The 23,843-nt window shown below is 46.4% G+C and overlaps 1 protein-coding gene across 7 annotated transcripts in view; it reads right to left on the bottom strand.

Annotated features, from left to right (window-relative positions):
- SSH1 (slingshot protein phosphatase 1) overlaps positions 1-23,843 on the bottom strand; it is a 41,386-nt gene that overhangs the window by 5,140 nt on the left and 12,403 nt on the right. For 2 of the 7 annotated variants that reach the window (XM_056338555.1, XM_056338590.1), the window contains 12 exons: positions 14,689-14,792; positions 12,725-12,789; positions 11,817-11,938; positions 9,674-9,742; positions 9,234-9,299; positions 7,735-7,929; positions 7,413-7,506; positions 5,860-5,988; positions 4,449-4,495; positions 2,941-3,087; positions 2,050-2,250; positions 473-1,103 (listed from right to left, as the gene is read on the bottom strand). In XM_056338555.1, coding sequence (XP_056194530.1) covers positions 473-1,103; positions 2,050-2,250; positions 2,941-3,087; positions 4,449-4,495; positions 5,860-5,988; positions 7,413-7,506; positions 7,735-7,929; positions 9,234-9,299; positions 9,674-9,742; positions 11,817-11,938; positions 12,725-12,789; positions 14,689-14,792 — 1,870 coding nt within the window. Of the gene's footprint in view, positions 1-206; positions 391-472; positions 1,104-2,049; positions 2,251-2,940; positions 3,088-4,448; positions 4,496-5,859; positions 5,989-7,412; positions 7,507-7,734; positions 7,930-9,233; positions 9,300-9,673; positions 9,743-11,816; positions 11,939-12,724; positions 12,790-14,688; positions 14,793-16,272; positions 17,698-23,843 lie in introns of those variants that run through there. The other 5 variants (XM_056338580.1, XM_056338564.1, XM_056338572.1 and 2 more) reach the window with 5 other exon arrangements.

The following is a 23,843-nucleotide window of genomic DNA, read 5'->3' on the forward strand; positions in this document are numbered from 1 at the left end:
CTGCAAAAAAGAAAACAGGTACAGATAAACGTGCACAGAACAGGACATCGCCAACCAGCAGGGTGAGAGGCACAGACCGCAAGAGACATTTATAGCCAAGCAGATTTGAAACAAAGCCCATTTCCACTTCTCTTGAGGCCCTGCAGCAGGAACAAAAGCCACGTACTTTCTCAGCAGACAGTATCTTCAACGGAAGAATACCTACCGTTTCAAGTGACGGTCATGCAAGCAAGCTGCCCAAAGCAGTTTACAGGGCGCTCACATGTGCGCGCTCTCTCTCTGGCATCTAAATCCATAGCTTGGGCAAGCAAAGCCATGTTCAGAAGCACTTCGAAAAGGAAGCAGCTCATCATGGAATGCAAGGCTTTATCCAAGTCAAATGAAACTGTGCTATGAAGATGAGAAGAGCAGTTTCACTTGCAGTAGAGTCAGCCATGCTAATCACCCACCTACGTTTCAACTCCATACGCACCTCAAAATCCTCTGGGCAACTCCTTTTGCTGTTGTTGTTGTTCAAGTTCTCTCTATTAAGCCTGCTCTCCTCCTTGTGCATGGACAAACGCCGCTTCCACTTCTCCATTGGGTTTTCCTCCCTGACACGGTCCTCCCCTGGGTCCCCATGGCCCAGCACTATCCTTCCCTTGAGGGGGCTGAAGTCCAGTTTCTTCTTTGCCTGCTTCTCGCAGAAACTGCTTAGCTCTGCCAGCGGCTCTGCTGTCTCCAGGGCTTTTGTTGTCTCCAGCAGCCTTCCCTCTGAAGGTGCAGACAGAGGCTGTCCCACCAGCGAGGCAGTGCGCTCCGCAAGCGCATCCCGCTCCAGCTCCTCCACTTGGAAAAAGCCCTCCCTGTCACTGGGAATCTTGTTCTCCAGCAGCGTGTCCGACAGGCGACGGAAGCAGTAATTAAACCCCACAGACACTTCTGTGCCGGCTCGGTTGTCCAGGTACGCTGACTGGGAAGGCATGTCCAGGTCAGCCAGGCGGTTTTCTAGGTCGATGTCTAAGCTCTCGAGTAAGAAGTCACCCGACCCCGTGGTGCCATCTGTGTGCTGGGGCAGGTTGCTCTCTGCCTGCTGCTTCCACAGCTTATTGTGGCGCTGCTTGCTGGGGGAAAAGACAAAGACGTAAGTGACTATCGCTGAACTCCAGGATGCTCAGTTCCAGGAACGTCCCTCCCTCCCCACAACCCGGAACTGAAGAGCTGACGGCTGGGTCCAGCCCTGAGGTCCCACCTGGACAAAGCCATCTTTAGCACCGGGGTTTTGTCCCTCCTGCCTGCCCACTCCTGAGTATCTTTTGGCCCAGCAGACTCACAGCAGTGCCCTGTACTGCACCCGTGACGGGAAAAGCCCTCAGGAGTCGTCCCTCAGGGCAGAGGGGCACAGAGCCCCCCATCAGAGCAAAACACGCTGAACCAAAATCTCTGCACGTCTCATGGCACGGTTCCTGCTGAACTAGAATGAAAAATTCTCTTCCTCTTGCCCAGTAGAACAGGGGCCAAGCGGAGCATGCAGAAACCCTTATTAGATACTACAGTGCCTGCAATGACAAAGACTTGTGATTGGCATGGTCACCCAGAACTGCAAATGATTTGCGTCCAACACTGCCTGAGCTCAGTTCTGCCTCATAAAACACAAACAATGTTTTGCTGAACAGTACTGGCTGCTGAGAAATACCAACATGCTTCCCAAACGCAGAGAAACCCTCGCTGAATTAAATCGGACCAGATCTCCCTAGAAGACAGCTAATTTCCATCCAGGGAGGCCTGGCATAGAAAAGGCTTAGAAAAACAGAATTAGCTCAGGCTTCTGCATCTGCCCTTCTAAAGAGGACCCTGCAGACTACAGCGCCATGCACGCTCTGCCAGTGTCTTTGAGCCTAACACGCGTGTGTGCAAGACATCAACAGAAAAACCTATTGCCTGAACAGAGCTCCCCACACCTACGGAGACTGATTAATATTGTATGATACAAAAACCCAAGCGGCTGCCTACAGTTAGCTGCTTTACTTCCTGCATGTCTCCCTTCCATTATTCATCCTGTCACCTTACCTGGCGTCTAAAATGCCTTCATATTCCAAAAGCTGTCTCATGAAGCCTGCATTCGGTCTTGCAATGCTGCGTTTTTGCTTGACGTAATTATAGGCCTTTTCCAGTGACCAGCCAAATTCCTTCATGGCATAAGCTATAACAGTTGATGCGGACCGGCTCACACCCATTTTGCAGTGCACCAGGCACTTGGAGTGATTCTTCCTGCAGAAAGACAAACAGGAAAATATGTCTCATCTTTCTGGTTATGGTATCTGTTACCATTTTACATGGTGGAGGGACGGTACATTGTCCTCCTGACCACCCTAACACCGTGGCTCAGGAGGCGAGAAACGTTTCAGGTTAATTAGACCATGAGAAGAACCTCTCTCTGGAAAAGTCTGGAGTCAGAGAAGGGCAGCTTCAATCATGCCGCTGTTTCAGAGACCACCACGAAGCCCCCTGTCTGCTTGCCTTTGCATACAGGGATAAGCAGGAACAACCCGAGTGGAAAAGCCCAGCAGAATTTGATGGGCTCTGTCACCATCTCTTGCCTGCAGAGACAGTTGGGGCTGGTCCAACACAGACGTGCTGGAGTACTTCCAGAACTTCCTGAGAAGAGGAAATGTCCTCGCTTCCTTTTGGAAACAAAACAAAATAATAATAATAATAAAAAGTACCACAGGCTAGGAACAGGTTAATGCCAGCACAGGAAGAGACAAGGTAAGGGAAGTTCCAGGGACACAGAAAACTCCTGGCAAAAGCCGTAACACGGAAGCCCTGTTGCTGCTTTCCGTGGCGGTGTGGCCTCGGGGAGGGCTCAGCTCCACGCTGGATTGAATCCGCAGGGCACGGTGTCAGACCCCCCAGCCTGGACGCGTTCTCTCACTACGCCACGTCTCCCAGCCCACTTACTTGGCCTTATTTATAAAGTGGTACGCCTCATTCCAGTGAGCCAGGAGGTCTGTTGTCTCTTCATCATATACTCGGATGTTGTGATAGGCAAACAAACCAGGGAAAAAATTATCAATTTCCCTGGTCACATTCAAAATGTAGTCAATGCTGTGGAGAAGAAAAAGGAAAAATAGACTTGAACTGCCACGATCATGAAAGAGGAGCTGGCGCACATTGTGAAGTCCATGAAATCCGACACAACACGAGCTGCAGGATTTTATCTACAGCCCTAATCCCGAACCCCTGGGACACCCGGTGACACAGGTCACACGTGTGACATGCAGGGCTTGTCCATTCACCAGTCTCTCGCCACCAGTGTATCCCGCTCAAAGCATCAAAAGACCCTGGGCACAGGAGGGAGAAGTTTATTTTATCCCATCTGCCGAGGCTTGTAAACTAATGAAAACTCCTCGCTGTATGCCATACACAGTTTCTGGGATGCTAAAAGAAGAAAAGTGCCTCGGCTGCAAGTGATTTGTTTAGTCAAGAGCTGGGAACAGAACCCAGGAATCACAATTTTCAGCTGCCGGCTTTAAATGCAAAACCATCCTTTTCTCTTCTTTCCAACCAAAAATATGAAATAAGAGTCACATGGAACCTCTTGATTCCTGCCAAATATTACAGCAGGGATTACAATGTACCCGGAGAGAATGAATGCCCATGTTGATTTATTATCTCCTATCATTCAGACAAATCAAGGACACAGGATATTTGTTTCAGAATTTGTCCAGCTTTGACTTTTAGACACTGCATGTCAAGCTGCCTTCCCCCTAGATCAGAAGTAGTAACGTACTGTTTGATTTACTTGTTCAAAGATGTTCAGACATCTGTTCCCAAGGACTCCAAATTAAACATTTTCAGTCATGCTGTTGAGCAATGTTTTTCAGTTTCTCACATCAAGGTTGGTGTATGCCTTGGGCAAGCAGCAAATATTTATATTCAAAATTCTCACTCGTCCAAAAAGCGTGAAAGTAAATCAAGCCAAGAAGTGGTGTGGTGATGAGAGCGTGGTGAAAGACAGCCCTGCAGCTGCCTGTCTGGGCAGGTGAGATGGAGATTGCTCATCCACAGGAAGTTCTGCTCCATTTAGATAGAGTTTTTTCCTAAGCTTAGCGCTGTAGTATTTGCTCTTCTGCAGCCTGCAGGAATTCACACCTGACATAACAATACGTATGGCCATTTCACGCTCGGCTGCTACACATTGTGGGGGTTTCAGAGATCTTGATGCACTTCACGAACAAGAAGTTCTGTTATTTTCACTCTATGCGTTATTGACGGAAATGAGGTAGGAAAGATTTCTCGACCAAGGTCCCAATGGTGAGTTATCCACACTGCTGGGAATGGGCCCAAACTCATCCCTACAGTCTACAAACGTCCTATGTCATCTCAAGAGACCTGAATGTAAGTTGAAGGCAACAGACTGGAGGTTTCAGAGTCTAAGGCTGGTGCTTGCAAGATGCAGTACTCACCCCGAGCCCTGCAGCTCCTCAAGGTTGGATGCATTCCACTCGGACCCCTGCAACAGCCACAAAACACACATTTCAAGGGAGCTCGAGAGCATCCCTTTTTCCCAAGGTTCTGCAATCCCCTAGCCTCAGCCATCTTCCTTAGCTGCTAACTGAAATACTGGTAATAGCCCCTGAAACAGGAATAGGGCACCAGGGCAGCCAGCACCGCAGCTCAGCACAGGGATGCCCTGTCCTGAACAGGCACGGACCTCCTGAAGGACAAGGGCATTACATCCTCACCTAAGGAGTTAGTTCTAGGCCAGCATGTGACGGAGCCCATCCCAAAGCACTGCCTCTGGCTGCTCAGGATTTTTAAACACAGAGATAAGTAGTCTAGGGAAAGAAAACTATTAAACTAAAGAAGGGTAGATATTCGGAAGAAATTCTTCACTGTGAGGGTGGTGGGACACTGGCACAGGCTGCCCAGCGCAGCTGTGGGTGCCCCATCCCTGGCAGTGCCCAAGGCCGGGCTGGATGGGGCTGGGAGCAACCTGGGCTGGTGGAAGGTGTCCCTGCCTGTGGCTGGGGGTTGGAACTGGATGAGCTTTAAGCTCCCTTTTGATCCAAACTATTCTGTGATTCTACGTGTGGCATGACTAGGATCGCTAATACACAAGAAGTGAGGCAAGTCCTGAAAACTATGGGGGTGTTTACACCTTGGATCCGCCCCCATACCTGCAAACCAGGAAGCTAAAACGGGTTTAGAAAACAGGTTTTGCCCTCAAAGACGAGCACTTCCTCTGACTCTCTCCAGAACAACAACAAAAAAAGACCCAAGCATAACGGGCACATCTCAAGCAAGTCTTTGTTCCAGCTGGCAGTGCCTGGTTTTGCTTGGAGTACCATCTAGTGGCAAAAGATTCGACAGAACACACCCCGTTCGCTTCTGCACAAGCTGGAACAGCACATCACCTTTGGCCTTATTCTTTACATAGTTCTGGCCAAGCCTACAGAACTTCATGGGCTCAATCAAGAAAAACGATACAGTGACCCTAATCAAAGAGCAAAGGGCTGTCACGCGGGGCAGCACCCACAGCTAGACCCTTTGTCTGTCATAGAAAATCTCCACTGCTAGAAATAGAGAGGACTTGAGCTATGCCATGGTATGTCCTGAAACAGGATCAACCTGCCAGGAAAAAAACATTGTTATCAAGTCGCAGAAACAAGAACACAGCTAGAAAAAAGGGCTTCACTACTGTGGGCTTTTACAAGGAATATGGATCCTGGAGTAAAGTCTGCACAAAGGGCAGGATAGTGGGCTGTACCTCTGTCAGCCTTGACACCAAGTCCAGCTTCCTCTAAGCCCACTGACTTGTCAAATCACTCCCACTGAGCCTCCTGCTATTCTGGAGCTCCTAACACAGCAGCTTACCAGATATAAATGATCAAAAATCAGAGACGGTTTGTCCATCTGACCCAGGATAAGCAGCATTTCATTGTCTATAAATTCCTTGAATTCCTTCAAGTTGCAATTCATGTGTTTCTCCAGCTCATTTCGTATCTGCAGAACAGAAAACAAAAGATGCCACCTAGAATCGTGTCTGTTCAACAGAAACATTTGCTGGCACTCCTTTGCAAAACACTTTTTCCGTACTTCATTAAAAACAGCAAGAGGGATTTGACCTTTTGGAGACAAGGAATCTCACTTCGTGGCATCTCTCCAAGTATCCCAGGCCCTCAAACTGAAGATCTGTAAATAAAACTTCAGATAAAATCTGAGAAAGAAAAAAAAAAAAAAAGAAAAAAAAGAAAAAAAAGAGAGATATGTATTTTTGGGGTACCTGCTTCTTAAAAATAATTTGAGAGATAAAAAACAAGACCTTGGAGAGCAGCTAACAAAAAAATGTGAAAGCCATTAGAAGAAAGGAGTGAATAATGGCAGCTGTGCTGGTGGAGAGAGATTTCCAGTACGCTCTTATTTTCAAAGCCCAGGCACAGATATAGTCCTCTCAATGCACCTCAGCTTCAGGAAGGTGCAGTGCAAAGCAGCACAACTTTGTCTAACCCACCATGGAAAATGGCTGCAGCAAAATCAAAGCATCTTGACTGCTTTGCAGAGTTAAGAACACGCACACAGACAGACGAGTTCTCAGCTTACGCCTACAATTTGTAACGCTGCTGTTACACAAGAGTGTATCCGAAGCCTTCAGTGCTAAGCTTTAGGAAGGAAAACCCTGCATGTTAACAGCCTCCCTTGAAAAACAAACAAAAACTCAACCCAAAAAAGAACTATTTCCATTTGCTCTGAGTATGTCTGCACTGCGGCTGGACATATTTACACCAGCCTGGGGGATGGATCCAAACTAGCTTTAGCCTTGACTTGTGATTTTCCATCCATAACCTCAGCAGCAAAATGTCAGCTGCAAGCCCCTCTGACGTTCGTTCAGGAACAAAGAAAATAAAACCTTAAAATGAAGCCAACAGGAGAAAGGAAGGCACATACTTTGCTCTGCATTGTTCACGAGCAAGTGAAGATTAGGACGCTCATCTGACCCAGCTACATGGCCTCAAGCCATCAACCACATCTTTTGAGAGTGCTGCCTTTGCTTTTGTAATTCACAGGGATGCACTGAGGAACAAGCATCCGCAAATTCACTGCTGGGACGTGCCTACATGTGCTACAACCAACCGTAACACAGGCATCACCTTCAAGGCCACTTTGCTGGCAAAGAACCAGGCACTATATGCTTGAAAGCCACATACTTGTTACTAAGGTCTTGAAAAACGCACTCTGATGCTGATATTCCCCACAGGGGAAACAGAAGTACAGCAAAGCCAAAGAGCAGAGCCTTTACGGAACAGCTGGAAATACACACTCAAAAGCCAATGACACCTAGTCAGTCATATGGTGTCTCTTCATCACTGCAGCACTCCCTGGAAAAGGAGTCTAGCAGGAAAAATAAGAGCGGGAATTTTTCTATTTACCTCCTTAGAAGTCACATTTTCCAGGTCTTTGCTCATCATGATGCTCCGGAGTTTGGCTTTAATGAGGCGTTCTGTTCGTTCTCTTTCAGTTGGCCTGAAAAGGAAAAGGAGAGGATGTCTCCAAGCTGGCAGTAAACATACAGCGCAACTTACACAGCACAGAGGACTTGTATTAAAAGCAATTTTTATGAGAATAACAGAAGAAAAGCATTTGAAGACATTTATGAAAAGAAAGGAAATGAACCACCGCAGGAAGAAATGGGAGAAGGGGAGATTTCTCTCATGAGCCAAGCCAACTTATTTAATAAAATTCAGAACTGACTTGTCAACAAACAGGGCTGGAGAGTCGGGGCGGGTGGACTCCAGGTCTTGCATCGCATTCCACTCATTGATGCAGCTCTGGTCAGAGCTGATGCAGCTTTCATAGTATGTGGCCCAGACCAAGGCCACCCCACCTGGGAAGTAGTTATACCTTCTTGCAACTTCACAGGCTTTATGAAGGATCTGTAAAGCAGACCTGCAAGTTTGGAGAACAAATTTGTGCAGATGTGAGCAGCAGGAACAGGCAGAGCAGGATCTGAGAGTTTTTCACAGAGAAAAAAGGTTTTTAGCATTGTTTGTTGCAATTTGCTTTTCTGGGAGCAGGAGATTTATTGTATCAGAGTTCAAAGAGGACACAAACTGCACCTTGGAGGCTTTCTCAACAGCCAGTCCAAGGCAGAGGCTGAAATCTTCTGCTGATTAACAGGCAAGCACAAGGCACAAGTCACTCTGGGATCTAATCATTAGCTAACTTGTAAAGCCAGACCAAAGAAAAATAAAGAACATGGACAATCTTCAAACCACCTTCAGCAAGGAGTCAAATGCATATTTACCAGCATTCTTGGCCCCTGACATCCTCCAGGGACAAGGCCCAGATTGGGTCATTTGTTTTTGCAAATTCTAACATTACTTTTTCCTTCCTTCCCTCCTCATTTTTTTTCTCTCCTTTTTTTAAGGCTCTACTCTGAAGATGTCATTGTACTGAATACATTAACCACATCTAAGGCTGCCAACAGGAGGGGCCGAGTTCAAAAGTGACAAGAACAAGAGTTTCATTTGGTTTTGTACCAAATCATCGCTTGCACGACATCCTTCTCTACAGCTGTATCTTTTCCCTATCAGATGCCGCAAGGACAGGGATCTCTCAAGGCTCCAACAGGAGCCAGCAAACTGCCCAGGCCAAAAGCGATGCATTTCTTCTGTGCGAGGCTGGGTAGCAGCCTCTTCAAGAAGGAATCTGCTGGCACAGCTGCTGCTGATTCAGCCACCTCTGCTTCAGTGTTTTGGAATCCCTGCACATGGGAGGGGTGACAGGAGCTGAAAGGTGAACAGGCACCCAGGGCAGCACAGAAAGTTTCTGTGCAGCAGGAATCCCAGCCTGGCCCCAGTAACGAGGCAGAACACGGGGAATGCCATCAGATTGGCAACGGGTCCCGAGACTCCTCCTTCAGCCACTTACAAAAACATGCAGAGAGGAAAGACTGGGTTTGCAGCCTGATGAATTCAAGTTGGTCTTTCATATTTATTCATCTCACTAGTACCACTTCCCTTATTCTGAAGGGCACATACTGCTCTGAACAGAAGCAGAAGATCCTGTTTTTAGATCAGTATTCCCACAGTCGCCTGACAGTGCTACCTGCTGACACAGGGAAGCAGCCTCTCTGCTGCACCTCACTAAATACAAATTATGGAGAATGCTAAAATGCAGTTTGTGGATTTGTTTTTCATTTACTCACAGAAACGACAGTCTTCCTCAATAAAGCTCATTAACACACGTACCACATGGCTTGCACCGACACTGGCTTGAAGATGTGCATTCTCCCTGCGGTGCTCACGCTGAAGCCGCTAACAGAGAGAGGGGAAAAACCACACCAGTCAGAAACCGCTCTTCAGGTTGCACTCCATACACAGCTACTGCAAGGCAGCTAAAGGGGCACTCACAATCAAAAAGAATCAGGGATGAGAATTTCTACCACCAGTTTTCCAATGTTATAGACTGCCAGGAATGGGAACTCCACCCCTCGAGTGGTATTTCAGAGCACATTCGCTGGGTACCAAAGCAGTTTGAGAGCAGCAAGACAAAAACTCACTGCCTGAATGACTGCAGCCATGAATCTGAAATTGGAACTTAATTTGCAAGGTGACAGAGAAGCTCTCCCACAGCAGCCCCCCAAGCAGGGAAGGACATTCACATTTATCCTTTTAATGTGGTTTCTTACCCATCACCGTCAAGATGGATTTTAGTATCACTCCACAGACGAAGAACCATTCCTATAGTGCAGCTTTTACTGGAAGAGAGATTGTTATACAGGCTGTTAAATATAGGCCACAATGCAGTCATGCCAATAATCTAAATTATTAATACTCTTTAATTTTTAAAATCCTCAAGACTTGCTCTAGTAATTCCTAGTAATATCTTAGGCCATCAAATGCACAGGAGACCGGCCTGTGAAGTCTAAAGGTCTACTCTGATATTAGCATGCCAATTGCTCCACAGGGCTGGAGAAACATCAGAGAAGCAAGAATCAGAATTACCAACTCCTCTCTCCTGCTCCAGAACCTGTCAGAAAGCACTGCAGTATTTGCCCCATAATCTTTCCTGCTCTCTCAACCTCATAAGCTCAGTGCAAGGCAGTTCCCTAACAGGACATAAAAGCAGGTCACAGTGATCTGGCTGCAGATTCAGCTCACTAAAGCGAGGCAGAACGTGAGCCTTGGTAGGTGGCAGAGCAGCTGCCTGCCCTTTCCAAAGGGGACCCAAGGGGCCTTTCAAAGGACTGCGTGTTCGATTTTCACTTCATCACTCTGGCTGGTAGAAAAGACAAAAATGGATTTTATGAGTTTACCCAAAAGAACACTTTCATTTCAGAGAGGCAAGAAAACTGTACTCTAATAGGGACCAGCAACTTTCAAGTAGTAAATAATTAAGCTACTGAGATATTAAAGTTTTAAAGGAAATTGGGATGCATACAGCAACAGCCAGTTAGCAAAGATCTCTGGTTTTGTTTCATTATTTCCTTTCTTTTTTAAGCCTTCAGCCGCTTTCTACAGAGGATCAAAGGATTTGACAGGCCAGTTTGAACACACATGTGGACAATGTGCACTTTAGAGCTTTGCAAGAAAAAAAATGGTTTTTATTAAACACATGTAAAAGGACTAAAACCCACAAAAGTGCCTGACAAGTCAAACTGTCAGCAGTCAGAACACTTACAGCTCAGCAGTGACACCAGCCCCAACACAGAGCCATGGAGTCACTCAATGAAGTTGCTAATGCCAAGTGACTTCTTCATGCATGAGACTTACCCTTAATTAACAAAACCTTTGGCTTTCAGGGGAGACAGTAATTGAAATGGCAGCTAACCTTACAGTTAGGATGGATTTGTCATAACTTCTCCATCCTTCCTCGTCTCACATCAATAATCACCCAAAGCAAATTATTGCAATGTTGTTTCAGATCTGAAGATGACATTGCATTCACTGCTGCTGCACACTAAGTGTGCCATAAGGAAATGCTACATTGGAATTTCCTCCATAACACTAACAGCAGTAATTTAACAGCAGATACAAGAGGCAGCAAAGCCAGTGACAATAATCACAGCAGGGAGGCATGGCTAGGAGTTTCCCTACAGGTCTCACTGCAGTGCAGAAGCTCCCCACTTCCACTTACAGCAATGGAAACAACCTCTAAGGTTTTCCAGCTACACCAGCACAACACGGCAGCCTGATAAATCACTGGAGAACAGAAACAACAGTCTGGAAGCTCCGACTTCTAACTCCAGCTCTGCCGAATCAGCCCTGTGTCTCTGAGCCAAGGGCTTTTCTGCCTTGGTTTACTCACCTAGAACTGAAATCACGGGAGAGGGTCTGCGATAATAAAATATTACATTTGCCTTCCAAAATATTAAGTGCTCTTATCAGTTAAACAAAAGAAACAGCTCATTACTGACACATTGGTTTGTTGGTTTGGGAGGTCCTTTTGCAGTATTGTTTTTTGATATTATCTTGTAAGTAAACAAAAACCAGCTCCATTGCATCCTACCATCAACAGACTTGAAGTCTAGTGGACAGAATAAGTTCCAGTTTTGCAAATGTGTCTGCAAGAGTGTTTTGTAGTGAGCAGACAGCAGACTACCACAGAGGAAGTAAATGCCACAGCCTTAGAGAAGGATTACACGTGAACGCCTTGCTCACAACTGCACAGAGAGCCCAAGGAGACTGAAAGCTTTCTGGAACAAAAACTGGTCAGAAAACTCAACATGTCCTTTCCCTTGCTAGAATTTGCAGATGTGTGTAAACCAGCTGCTTGGGGACAGTTTGGAGTTGACAGGCTTTCCAGAGAGCCCAGCCTCGCCTTAGACATACCTCTCCTTGCTGGAGAAATCCACACCCAGCAAAATATTCTCTTCTGTGTCCTGTCGTCCGCTGCTGTATACAACCACCATGTACCGGACTCTGTCTGTCCACACACTTTCCAAACGGACAGCCTAGAAAAATGTCATCAAGCTCAACAAACTAGCTTTTGGATAATTATTACTTCCATTGCTGCCTAACATTTTTTTAAGGTGTAATTGTGCCCAAAACCTTTATTTAACTGCAGTATAAAAGAACAGGGAGAGACTGTCCATTTTCCAGCAGGGCTAGCTGCCAGTTTGACTTGGCATCAGGTGGGGAGAAGATTAGCCTAGACTATCTGCCTCAGTTCAGAGAAATACTACAAAACGTAACCTGAAGATTTGCTCCAAAGAGGTTCAACTAGAAAGCTGGTAAAAAACATTGGTCAGGCACTGAACTGAAAACAGAAGCAGGCTCAGAGGATACTTGCACTCACAAGCCTTCACTGAAATATGCTAGTCATGCTGAAGGGGATAAATGACATACACACTTTTCTGCAGTGACTTTTATATCCTCTGCAGATTTCTTTAAAAGAAAGCCCAGCCCCCTTTGTGCAATTTCAAGACTGACTTAAGAGTGTCCACTAGCATCAGCAAGCTCTTGCCTTCTCCTGTAGCGGCGTTTGTCCACTGACTGGAAAATTAAATTTAACAAAACAAACACGCTTCAGACAGATCAGTTTCCTGACCCAAGTCATTACCTGGATGTAAGAACTGGGGCAAAAGGAGTGGACAAGAAAACGTGGTAGGGCTGGCAACCAGCACAGAGTTAAGCTGACTCTGAAACCTAGGATTTGTCAATGCTTTTCATGAACCTCTACAGGTCTGTTTCAAATGCCTTCAACAGAAAGGAGAGCAGGAAAATGCATCTTTTCTTACCAGTTTGATCCTATCCTCACAGCGAAGGAGGTTGATCATCACCTGGAGGTGCTGGGGCAAATCACCTGCAGAGAAAGCAGAGAAATAATCAGAAAGGGTCTCTTGCTTGCTGCAGTAAGAATCAGCAGATCTTGACCTTTAATGAAACTGGATGTTTCCAAGTCAAAAAATAACATTTAAGGGAGGCCAATTAACCCTGCTGTCCCAGTGAATAGTGACAGAGGTGAGCTTCTTGGATGAGCATTATCTGGCTGTGTGAGAACTTGACCTCACAGTATTTGGAAGCTAACAGATATATTGAGACCACCTGTGACTGGCACAAATGATGATACCCTTCTGTTGCAGAATTTTGGGGAAGACAGAAAGATAAGGGCACTGAGGACAGGGGAGGAAGAGGCAGGAGGAACAACTCTTGATTAAAAAGGGGACAAAGGAGAAAAAAAAAAACCAACTTTGACTTGTGAAACACACATAGCGCTGTGGGACCAGCCCCACTGGCCTGATGGAGGGTATATCTGAACATGAGAAACTTCTGAGGAGGAAAGGCTGCACAATGGCCCACTTTGGGTGATGGATTCCCTTCTATCTCAAAGTGCTGCACACATAGCGCTGTGGGACCAGCCCCACTGGCCTGATGGAGGGTATATCTGAACATGAGAAACTTCTGAGGAGGAAAGGCTGCACAATGGCCCACTTTGGGTGATGGATTCCCTTCTATCTCAAAGTGCTGCTCATGCAACAAGTCCCCTCTGCTCTAGAGCAGTGGGTACATTTCTGCTTGGTGAAATGAACAAGGAATCCGTAAGAAAACAAAACAAGTTCACATCTAATAACTCAGTAATGCACTCATAACTTTCCATACAAGATAAAATTCCTTCCGTAGGATGTTTGCTGGGTATATGAAATTGCTGACAATTAAAAAAACACAAAGCCAAGCTTGGCATTCAAACACCCTCTTTGTGCTTGGAGTGTTTACTAAGCAGCAGACGCACAGTATCACACTGTGCCTTTCCCACATGCTCCTGCTCTCAAAATGCCCCAATGATCTTACTTCTTTCCCAGTAATCACTTATTCCAAAACCATCAAAGACAGAAGGCATAAAAACACTGGGTAAGTAGAATCCACATTTCCGACCCCCCTATCTGCTTATCCATCCTTACGTACGTTCACCGTACAACTTCCTGCCATTTCTTCCCACCAGTTTGGCACACTGGAGGGGACCCAAATCCTGCTAAGATGTTCCTCACTCCTACCGGCAACAGCAAAAAACCCCAGCAACAGGAAGTTTCAAAAGAACAAATGCTGCCAGCCGCACCAAAAGTCCCAAGCTTCAGGTTATTATTACCTGGTCCAGTGAAAGGTGTCCCTGCCCACAGCAGAGGGGCTGGAACTAGATGATCTTTAAGGTCCTCTCCAACCCAAACCACTCTGTGATTCTATGATTATTGGAGGCTGAGAGAGCACTCAGAGAAATGTGCTGAAGCAGGACCTTAATAACTACAGAAGATGTGTTAGAGCCCTGTGACTCAGCCTATCCAATTTTCCTCCCCACAGGCCAAAGGGAAAGACAAAGATCAAATCCCTGAAGCACAAGTGACATTTCTTCTTCTGCAGCTGTGGAAAACAGGGGTACATATTCAGCACAGACCTTCTGGCTCAGCAGGCTACCCTGCCTAGAGAATGACATACTGAACACCATCATGTCTGCAGAGAATAAGCTTCTACTCCAGCTACGGTTCTGAGACAACGACAAAAATTTAAACAAAGTCTCCATAATCACATGTTCTCATCTGAATCAAGTGGGCTGAAAACCTGATTTTACTCAGCAGGTTGTACAAGGCCCACTATGACAATAAGAGGAGTCACCCGCCCACCCGTGCGTGCTATTAGCCTGTCCACGAGGACGGGATGAGCAGCAAAGCAAGCAGGAAAACGAATTTCAGGAGATGACTTAATCCACTACCTGCATGTTTGTGAGGATGCTGTAGACTTCGCTGGCCCTGGGAGCTGTTTCCTTGTTGTAAGAAAAGGGCTGCACCTTTCACCATGAAAAAGCTCTCGCTTAGGCTGGAAAACAAATGATAAGAGGAAATCAACTGAAAGGAAATATCAGCAAAATGCGTGCTCAGGTCTGTATGCCTAGGGAAGGGCGGGCTTCCCCTCGCTAAAACGTAGTAGGATTTTGCCATGAGAAGCTGCTCCCAAAGTTTAATCCTGCTACTTGCACGGCATGGCTCCAGGATTATTCATGGATAATTCATGTGTCATTTCCCACCAACATTTTATTACTTGGCCACTGCAGGAGGTACTTGCCTGAGCTGTCACAGGCTGGAAATGACTTTATCACTTGATAATCAAATTCTGCAACTTACAAACAGTGGAGGGTAAGGCTTTTTACAGGTTTAGACCTGTAAAATGATTGAAGATCAGGTTCCGAGTCAATCAGTTCCTACTAATTTCAGTTCTCGAGATTTCTTTGGAATGCAAAACCAAGAACATGCTACCATAAATTGTCTGTAGACTTAAAGAGGAAGGGAGGGTAGATGAAACCTGTACATCACAAGAGAAAGGAAACTGCGCTGAAACCTCAGGGGAAAAAACAACCGACAATAGTTAAAGATTTTGCTTTGCTCTGGCTAGATACAGCCGCCCTGGAAAATACTACTGATAAGAAAGCAGGTCACAGTATGTGTATGTGCAAATACATAACGATATTTCCACAGAGGTGAATGACACAGTCCCCAGAACGTAACTAAAGAGAAGGCTGAACAAAATCAGTAGTTACAGTAAGCACCAGCACAAGCCTAATTACATAGTACCACAACACACTCGCGAGCATTTTAGAAATAGACTTGGACATAAGTGGTAAAGTTAGCATTTCCCACAAGGCTGAAAATCAACATCTACTAAGCTACCTTTTAGTTGCCACAGTAACTGCTTACACTGCATTTCCTACACTTCAAAACATCACAAGAGACATTCCTTGTTACAAAGCCCAATTTTCTGCTGGCCTACACTTCCAAACATAGATCGTCATTAATTACTGTCTGCTATCTACTAAATATAAATGCTCCATTATGAGATTGTGCTACACAGGAGTTACTTATGCTACTGAAAATGATCCCACAGGAGTTACTACTCTCAGCACTTACCTATTCTGTACTTTATCTGAAGTCTTTGCCTTTGGGCAGAAGTGAGCACTAACTAATGCTCTGTTCTACCTTAAGTGTTTTTGTGAAGAGACACAAATTTAACTTCTTTTTGGCTTTTGCGGCAAGTTCAGCTTTTCCTTTCTCTGTGAACTCAGCCAAGGTTCCCAGGCAAAACTTCCTCATTTTTCAACTCAACCTTCAAGGTGCAAAATTCCCAGAAAAATCTGAATCAGGTTTGGAATTTCAGCTGCTTTTAAAAACCAAACTAGAATTTTTGCCCAAGTTCCAGGCTCCACAAGTCATATATCAGATCAATAAAATGCCAGCAGGACAACTGCACTCAAATTAAAACAAGCTTTTCTCCATTTGCACTCCCACAGCATTCTTGCACTCACCACTCACTTCACTAGCAAGCTGTGTCTGAACAGGAGCCACGCAGTTTGCTTGTGATCCGAAACACCAGTTTTGCTCTGCCCGGCACACACACTAGCAGCAAGAACTTCTGCAAACAGGAATTTGGTTTATTCCATAAGTAAGCCAGGAAGAGTCTTGTTTCCTTCGCGCACCAGATCTCACAGGAAAGCATTAAAAAAGGCCAGAAGTTGCACAAAAGCAGTGACACCAACACAATGTATAGGATAATCAGCTAGATACCAGCTTCACACACACTCGTCTGGTTTTTTTCAGCAAGAGGAAGGGAATGGTTAGATAACACACGAGGATGTAATTAACAGCATTCCTGTCCCAAGAGTTTTGGGAAATATTTCTTTGCGAAAGTGAAAAAAATATCCCAAAGGAGATTCTTTTATCCCTAATAAAGTACTGACTGGGATTTCTACAGCAGGAAAAACCTTGGAAGAGACAGAGCTCCTTCTCAAAGGCATCAGTAACTCCTGCTCTGACAGTTCATCTCACCTGATGTTCTCTCTTGCAGCCAGGAAACCTTTTACAGTAAAGCAGAATATTCCCAGTTGCAGGCAAATGAGAAAGCTGCACTGCAGGAGCAGAAAGTGATGGCAGGAAAAGGACAACCCTCATAGCAATTTTTTTGCCACCATCTATTCATCTGCATGGAAATAAACTGGAAAGCAAAGCCAAAGAACCTGTTGAAAGCAGGATTTCTTTTTTAGTTTAAATGTTTGTCTCCTAAACTACACACTAACCTCACACAGCAGCCTGCTGTGGGTCTGACTGCCCGTACCTCCCCAGCACTACCCGTGCTCCCCAATCCCCACATCAGCTCCCACTTCCATACGACCAGCACGCTACCGTACAGAGCTAACACATCCAAGCTCTTTGCAAAAGCTCATATTTTACACCATACTGAAACAGCAACGTTACGCAACACCGTCCCTTATCTCCGCTCTAGGAACACTCTTTGCTCTCAGTCGCTTCATACAACTGCTCTAAAAGACAGCTAACAAAATACAAGCGAGGAAAAGGCAAGGCATGATATTCCAACCCAGTTTTAAAAAACCCTTTTAAATCCTGCAGTTCCAGTAAACAAAAACTCCAAACTTTTTTTTTTTTTAAAAATCTGCTAAAGAACAGAAAAATCCTGTCATTAAAGAACATCCCCAACTTTTGACCCTCAGCAGCAGTGATAAATGCCCTAGTAAGCAGCATTTGTTAGCAGCATAAAAACGAGTGGCTTATACATACTAATTTGGACTGGTTTTCTTTGAACAGCAGAAGCATTGTGCTGGCCCAAGAGTCAGACAGAAGTCAGTAAATTTGAGAAGATTCATAACTAGCTGTAAAACTCACATCCTTTTGCTTCTAAACCCATTTAAAAAAAAAAAAAGAAAAGAAAAGGAGGAAAAGAAAAGGTTGACCGTATATTCTGTGCGGAGCAGAGAAATCGCGTCTGTTGATGCTACCCGGGAACTGGATGACTTATACAGAACACTGTGTCTTCCACTGATATCCTGGCTTGAAAAAGCACTTGTCCTAACATATCCTGATGAAAGGGGGCCATTCAAGAGGGGAAAAAACCAGCTGAGGCTCGTCTAATCATTTCCCTCCTCCAGACTTGTTTGTTTGCTTCCTCCCGCATGCTCTGAAGGCAACACAACGCCTATCAGCAACCACAAACGAAGCAGCCCCTCGCTGTACAAAGTCCGTATTCCCTGGGACAGGACTAGATAAAAAAGCATCGGATTGACTAATGCCTTTACAATTAAAACACTGCATGCCACCACTGTAATATAAATATGACAAAGGCATTAGCTGTCAAATTAAAATGCTTCTTCACTTACTGTACAGCTTGAATTTCAGAGTGACTCATGAGTTGCTGAGCTCCTACTGAACAAGAAAGTCTTTCAGGTGGCTTGGTATTTATTTGTTAGCAGCCTGCTATAATCAAATTCACTGAAGACTTGTTTCTTACAGACACCCAACTAATTCTTTGTCTAGGCATAAACCATAACGACACGCTCGCGTTTCACCAGTGCCACCAGCCCAACCAGGGGGAGAAGCAGCTTTCTGTTCAGTTTTCACCCAGCCTGACTGGCATGCACCACAGATACCACCCATCCCCTGGATGCCCTTCCAGGAATCCTGACCAGCACTTCTGCTTTACAGGAGTCACTTCAGGCTATCCAATAAATGCAGACAGAGCCCATGAGTTTTGTCAGTCCTGCTCCAGCACAGCTGCAGAGCAGTCCTCCTTCCACTCCATAACCTCAGCTTATCAAATTAACGGCATTAACTCCCCAAGGGAGGTAAAACCCCTAGGCTTACAAGCATCTGGGAAATGCCAAGGGTGTCAGCAGGAGGGTACAGCCAGCTACGGTGCTTTGCTGTCTGTAAAGCAGGGGTCTTTCTGCACCCAGAGGGATGGCACCCAGGGGCTGGCAAGGAGAGGGTGTTTCGTGGCCCCGGCACTGCTGAGAGCAGGCTCCAGCGTCTCTTGCTTCACTGTCCCTTGCTCCATCCGTTGGCTCCATGCTGTTCAACTTGAAAAGGAAATATTTCTTCCCCTTTGGGAAAGCTCCAGAGGAGCACGGCTGCAACACACATCAATTACATTTCAAGTTGCTTAAGAACACAATAGGCAGCGCTTTTAATCGTTACAAAATGCCACCCCCCGGGTCCACAAATGCCAATAAGCAATCTGTTAAAAATACTGGGTTTTGGAACAAGAGACGGAGCTGCTCCTGTTACTGGACAGAGCGAGCTGGAAGCCAGCTGCCAGTTGCAGAACAATTTTCCCTAAGCAGCTTGCTTTGTCATCACAGCTTAAGCTGTGGTGTGTCCCAGGAAGAAACCTTGTACGCCTCGGGTATACAAGTTTCCTGTTTTAATGGGAAATCTCACATAAGACGTAATCATCTTGCAGGATAAAAGAAAACACTCTATTAATATATCTTATAGTTACATAACTAATCTCAAAATAAATATCCATACACAGAAGTTAGGGAAGAGAAAACCACTTTCCCTGGGAAGACACAGCCAAGCCTGGGGTTGATTCAGCAGCTTCTTGCTAGTTTAAGAATTAAAAAATAGTATCTAGCTAAAAGGGGCAGAACACAGAAACATCAGTTTGTGTCTGGCTGAGTATCCCTGCTGCTTCCAGAACTGCCACAGGATCACTCAGTGCAGGGATGCCTAAGGAGCCTGACTTATCACCACACCGCCAACTACCCTCGGTATTTCTGGAGCCGTAATGAACTTGTCTTTGTGTTTGCTGCTGATCACAACCAAGAAGCCCATTTAGTGCAAGTGTTTGTTCAGATCTGCTTGTCTACAGCTCCTGATGGGTCTCAAAGCTTGCTTCAACTAACATTTGGTGCTCACCTCTGCCTGGCTGTTCCACCGAAGTTATACCCTTCTCTCCCAAAGAGATAACATTCCAGATGTCCTTTCAAGATATCTGCTCCCACCTGAAACTTTCCTCTGTTCCTGTTTAAACTTTCATCTTCAGCAACTCTCACATTGTTGACCTGTCACATGTTTGTGCGGCTGGGTGCAGAGCTCCATGTTCCAGAAAAGCTCTGCAATGAAGCCTTGCCCAGGCACAGGGCCACCATCATGCTCTCTGGGCACTAAATCTCTGTCAAATTAAGTTTCTTAATTCCCCCTTCATTAATGGAACAAAACATACATGTGGTGCAGGGGTAGAGAAGGTCATCTATGCATCCGGGCTGAGCCAGAGCACCCCCTTCCTACACACTGCAGACAGACTTCTCCCCATGCCCAGGGGAGCACACATTTTCGGCTAAAAAAGGGCAATAATTGCTTCTCTCAAAATCGGTCGCAATTTTACAAAGGCGTGAACATGGTAGTACCTCCCAGTTCCTTGGGTTTTATGACATCTTCTGCTCCAAATGTTTCCAAACTGATAAGGTAAGGGAAAAACAGGCCTCCCAAGCTCCACAAAATTAAACACCCTTCCCTTTTCCACAGCCCCTTTGATAAGGAGAACTGATTTTTTTTTTTTTTCCCCTTTTCTTCCCCCGTTTTCTGCTCACTCGGGAAAAAGCCCAGCCACCTCAAGGCAATTCAGCAAGAACACAAAGCACAGCCCCTGGAAGGGTCCTCCCTGGTATACCTCTCTGCTGCGGTGCAGCAGCCCAGGGATCGAGACAGTCCCCTGGGATGCTCCCGCATCCCAGCCAGGCCCTCCATGTGCCAGACGGTGGTTTTTAAGGCAGGGCACCGCTGCAGCGAGCCAGAGGGCTGTCACACAGTCATACCGAAATAGCAATGTAAACTGGAAACGAGCACATCAAATAGAAACGAAGATGCGGGGAGAGAAATAGCAGGAAGATAAGGCAGCAGCTGCACAGCCCCTGCTTCCCAGGCCAAGCTGACAATTAAAGCACACTGACTGCTTGCTTTGGCTTGATAGAAGGCACATCAGATAACACTTCCTGACCAAGAAAGGGGCCTTCAGAAGGGGTCTGAGCAACACAAAACAGCGCCAGGGAAAAAATGAACTTCAAAGCTACTTGCTCGCATGCTACTGTACAACCTGAGAAACAGAAATGGGAGTTTTAACAGCAGCAGCGAGTCATTTCTCATGCTTTTTTTTTAAGAAGTACTTTGTGTGTTTCCAAAGGCCCTTTTCTGTGTGTCACACACCAGTCACGCAGAGTCCAGTGCCACAAAGAGATTAAATGAAACAAAGGAATCGCCTTTACAAATATAGCTGAGAGTATGGCCACAACAGCCCTGCTTAGTGTGACATGCTGCCACGCCGAGGGACGAGCAGAATGCTCCCCGTGCAGCAGGACCGGGAAAGACCCAGCTGCAACACGTGTGATGCTGTTTTAAAACAAAGTGCTATTGCATACATGTGTAGGCTTTGTGACACGCTGATAAACTGACCTGCGATCAGAACTGCAGGTGCCCAACACACCTGCTGAAGTCGGCGAGAGCTGCCAGCATCACTTGGTTTGAGGTGTTCTACCTTGCCGAAATCTCTGCAGCTACCTTCAGGGCAACTTTTAGAAACATTTGTCTTCTGAAATATATTTTAGCACAAAAATGCAAGGCAGGAAGGCTCCTTCCATACCCGTAGCTATGTTACGCTGTGGCTTTGATGGGCTAGAAATTCATCATTCTCAGATTTCCTGAGCTAAAGATAAGTCACCTCAAGAAGAAATTCAAAACGACTGTTGTTCCTTCAGACACAGAAAGCACATTCCCCCCTTCCTCAGACGCAGCCATGGCACCATCATGCAATGGCAAGAAGTTGCCTGCAAGGAGGCCAGGCAGCAGCCCTCGCTGGGGGGGCAGCGGGGGTGCCCTGTAATGCCTCCCTGCAGGGCAAGCATCTCCCCAGCTATTTCAAAGGGGAGTGAGACAGTTGGGCAGGCAGGAAGACCCGGCAGGCTTCGCTCTCGTGTTTTTAGCAGTGCAACAACAAAAGGGGAGTCTGAGGATGTATTGTTCAGCTGAAAGGCGTGGGCTACATCCACAGCTCAAGAATGCTAAGAAGGGTTTGAGACACTGCAGGCCATTCACAGCACCAGATACAAATGCTCCTTGAGCACAAAGAGGAAAAAGAAAAAAATGAAATCAATCATGAAGCCCACAAAAGCTAATTTCCTAATATAAATAGACTGCTGATGATGTGCCTCCAGTCACTCCTGCGCACCGGGTGAGCGACTCGTCAGGCTCTAGCAGCCATCACCCCAGCTCTGCAGAGAGCCAAATGCGGTCAGCCGTGTGTGTACCCCACGCTGGGGTGGCACACAGCTCGGAGGGCTGAGCACGACCCGGGCTGTGCCTGCAGGCAACACAGGAGCAGCTCGGGTGGAGAGAAAGGGCAGGAAGAGGGAAGCAAAAAAATTAACAGGATCGTTCCCCATTCCAGCAGACTTGTGCAAAATAAGTTAGCAGAACGGCTCCCAAACAACCAGGAAAGAGAAAATTCTAGGAATCCCTAGCACTTGGATGGTGAAAAGCCAAATAAAATAAGAGATGGTTTCACAAGGAAAAAGAAATCCTTTTTGCTCATCCCATTAAACACAGAGTTCAAAAAGGCATGAGGCTGATCACAGCATCATCCAGCTATGTGATGTGCTTGGAACAGTTTGAATCGCAACGCACATTTCTGAGATTCCCACTGAAACATGATGTCATTTTTGTGATAGCCACTGTCTCAGGAGACCAGGGCCAGATCCTCCCCAAACCTCAGCCTGCAGGACTGCCCATTCAACTGCTACAAAGAAACCCTTCCCTCACTCTCAGAAGAGGAGTATTAACCCTACAGAGACTCCCAGCATCCATGTCCCCAGCGTGCGCCTGCGGATGGACCCCAGCCCCTTGCAGCAGTCCCGTGACCGCCCACCCTGCAGCAAGGGCTGAGTAATGCTTCTCCACGCCGCTACACAGAGCGGCTCACGTGTGCCTAGACTCACGGACTCAAAAAGCAAGGCTAGGGAAGGCATCAGCTGGCACAGGGAAGGGTGAGAGGTATATACAGAGGTCCCAGCCTTAGCAACAACATGGGTTTCCAGCCCAGTGCATCCTCTGCCACACAGCATCCTGGTGGTCTGTGGGAAGCTGGCTATTCCCAAAACACTGGCTCCCTTCTTCCCCCACACCGAAAGACTCAAAAGACACCTTGTGTTTTCCTACAAGTCACTTTTTTGGGTGGCGGTGTTGCCATGTTATTGCCATAGCTGTTCCATGACCACAGGTAGGGAGGAGGACAGACCACAAGCCTGGGAGTGCCGGGGAGGTGTCCCGGAGCCGTGGTCCAGGCCAAAGGAGAGGTGGGATGATGCCAGCCCCCAGGCTCCTGGCATGGAGGGCACATCAAGAGCCTCCTGCCCACACCCCCAGGCAGGAGCCAATCCTGCTCCTGTCCTCCTCCCCTGCTGAGCTGTCGGCGCATCGGCTGATCCTCCTGCATTCCTCCCATCAACTCATCGTTTTAATCCTTTAAACTATTTTATTAAGTCACCCCACTTCACCCACTCAGTGGTGTCTCTCCGAGACAGGCCAGAGAAACAAGTGGAAACTCTCCAATGGCGCCACTGGAAAAGAAAAGGAAGGTGAATAATAGTTTCAAGGATTAAGCAAGCAGCTTCCAAGCAGCATGCGTGAAGGTCAGCCAGGACACAGACAACAGCATAGGAAGCACAACTGAGAACGCTACAGGCAGTGGTAGCGCAGCAACCCAAAAAATAGCTTAGCTGCTGGGTTTCAGAATGACTCCAAAAAAGGCAGTAGAGCCCAAGGAGTACTTGACACATTGGTAAGGCGTAAAAATAAAATAAATAAATCTAGATGGATCACGCGGTATAAAAGCAGAGTGAGAAAAGTTTTAGCTCAATCCTGACACCTCCCTAGTATTTAGCTAGACTGCAGCCTGCCTTCCCAGCTCCCCCAAGCCAGCACCCCAGAAATTAGGAGACTGCCAACCAGGGGCAAAGCCAGCTCAAGACAGAAAAATGTTAGTAAAAATATCAGAATCATCCTTCTTTTTCCCCTCCACTCCAAACCTATCTTT

This window comes from Falco biarmicus, chromosome 1 (genome assembly GCF_023638135.1).
Source record: "Falco biarmicus isolate bFalBia1 chromosome 1, bFalBia1.pri, whole genome shotgun sequence".
Taxonomy (NCBI): domain Eukaryota; kingdom Metazoa; phylum Chordata; class Aves; order Falconiformes; family Falconidae; genus Falco; species Falco biarmicus.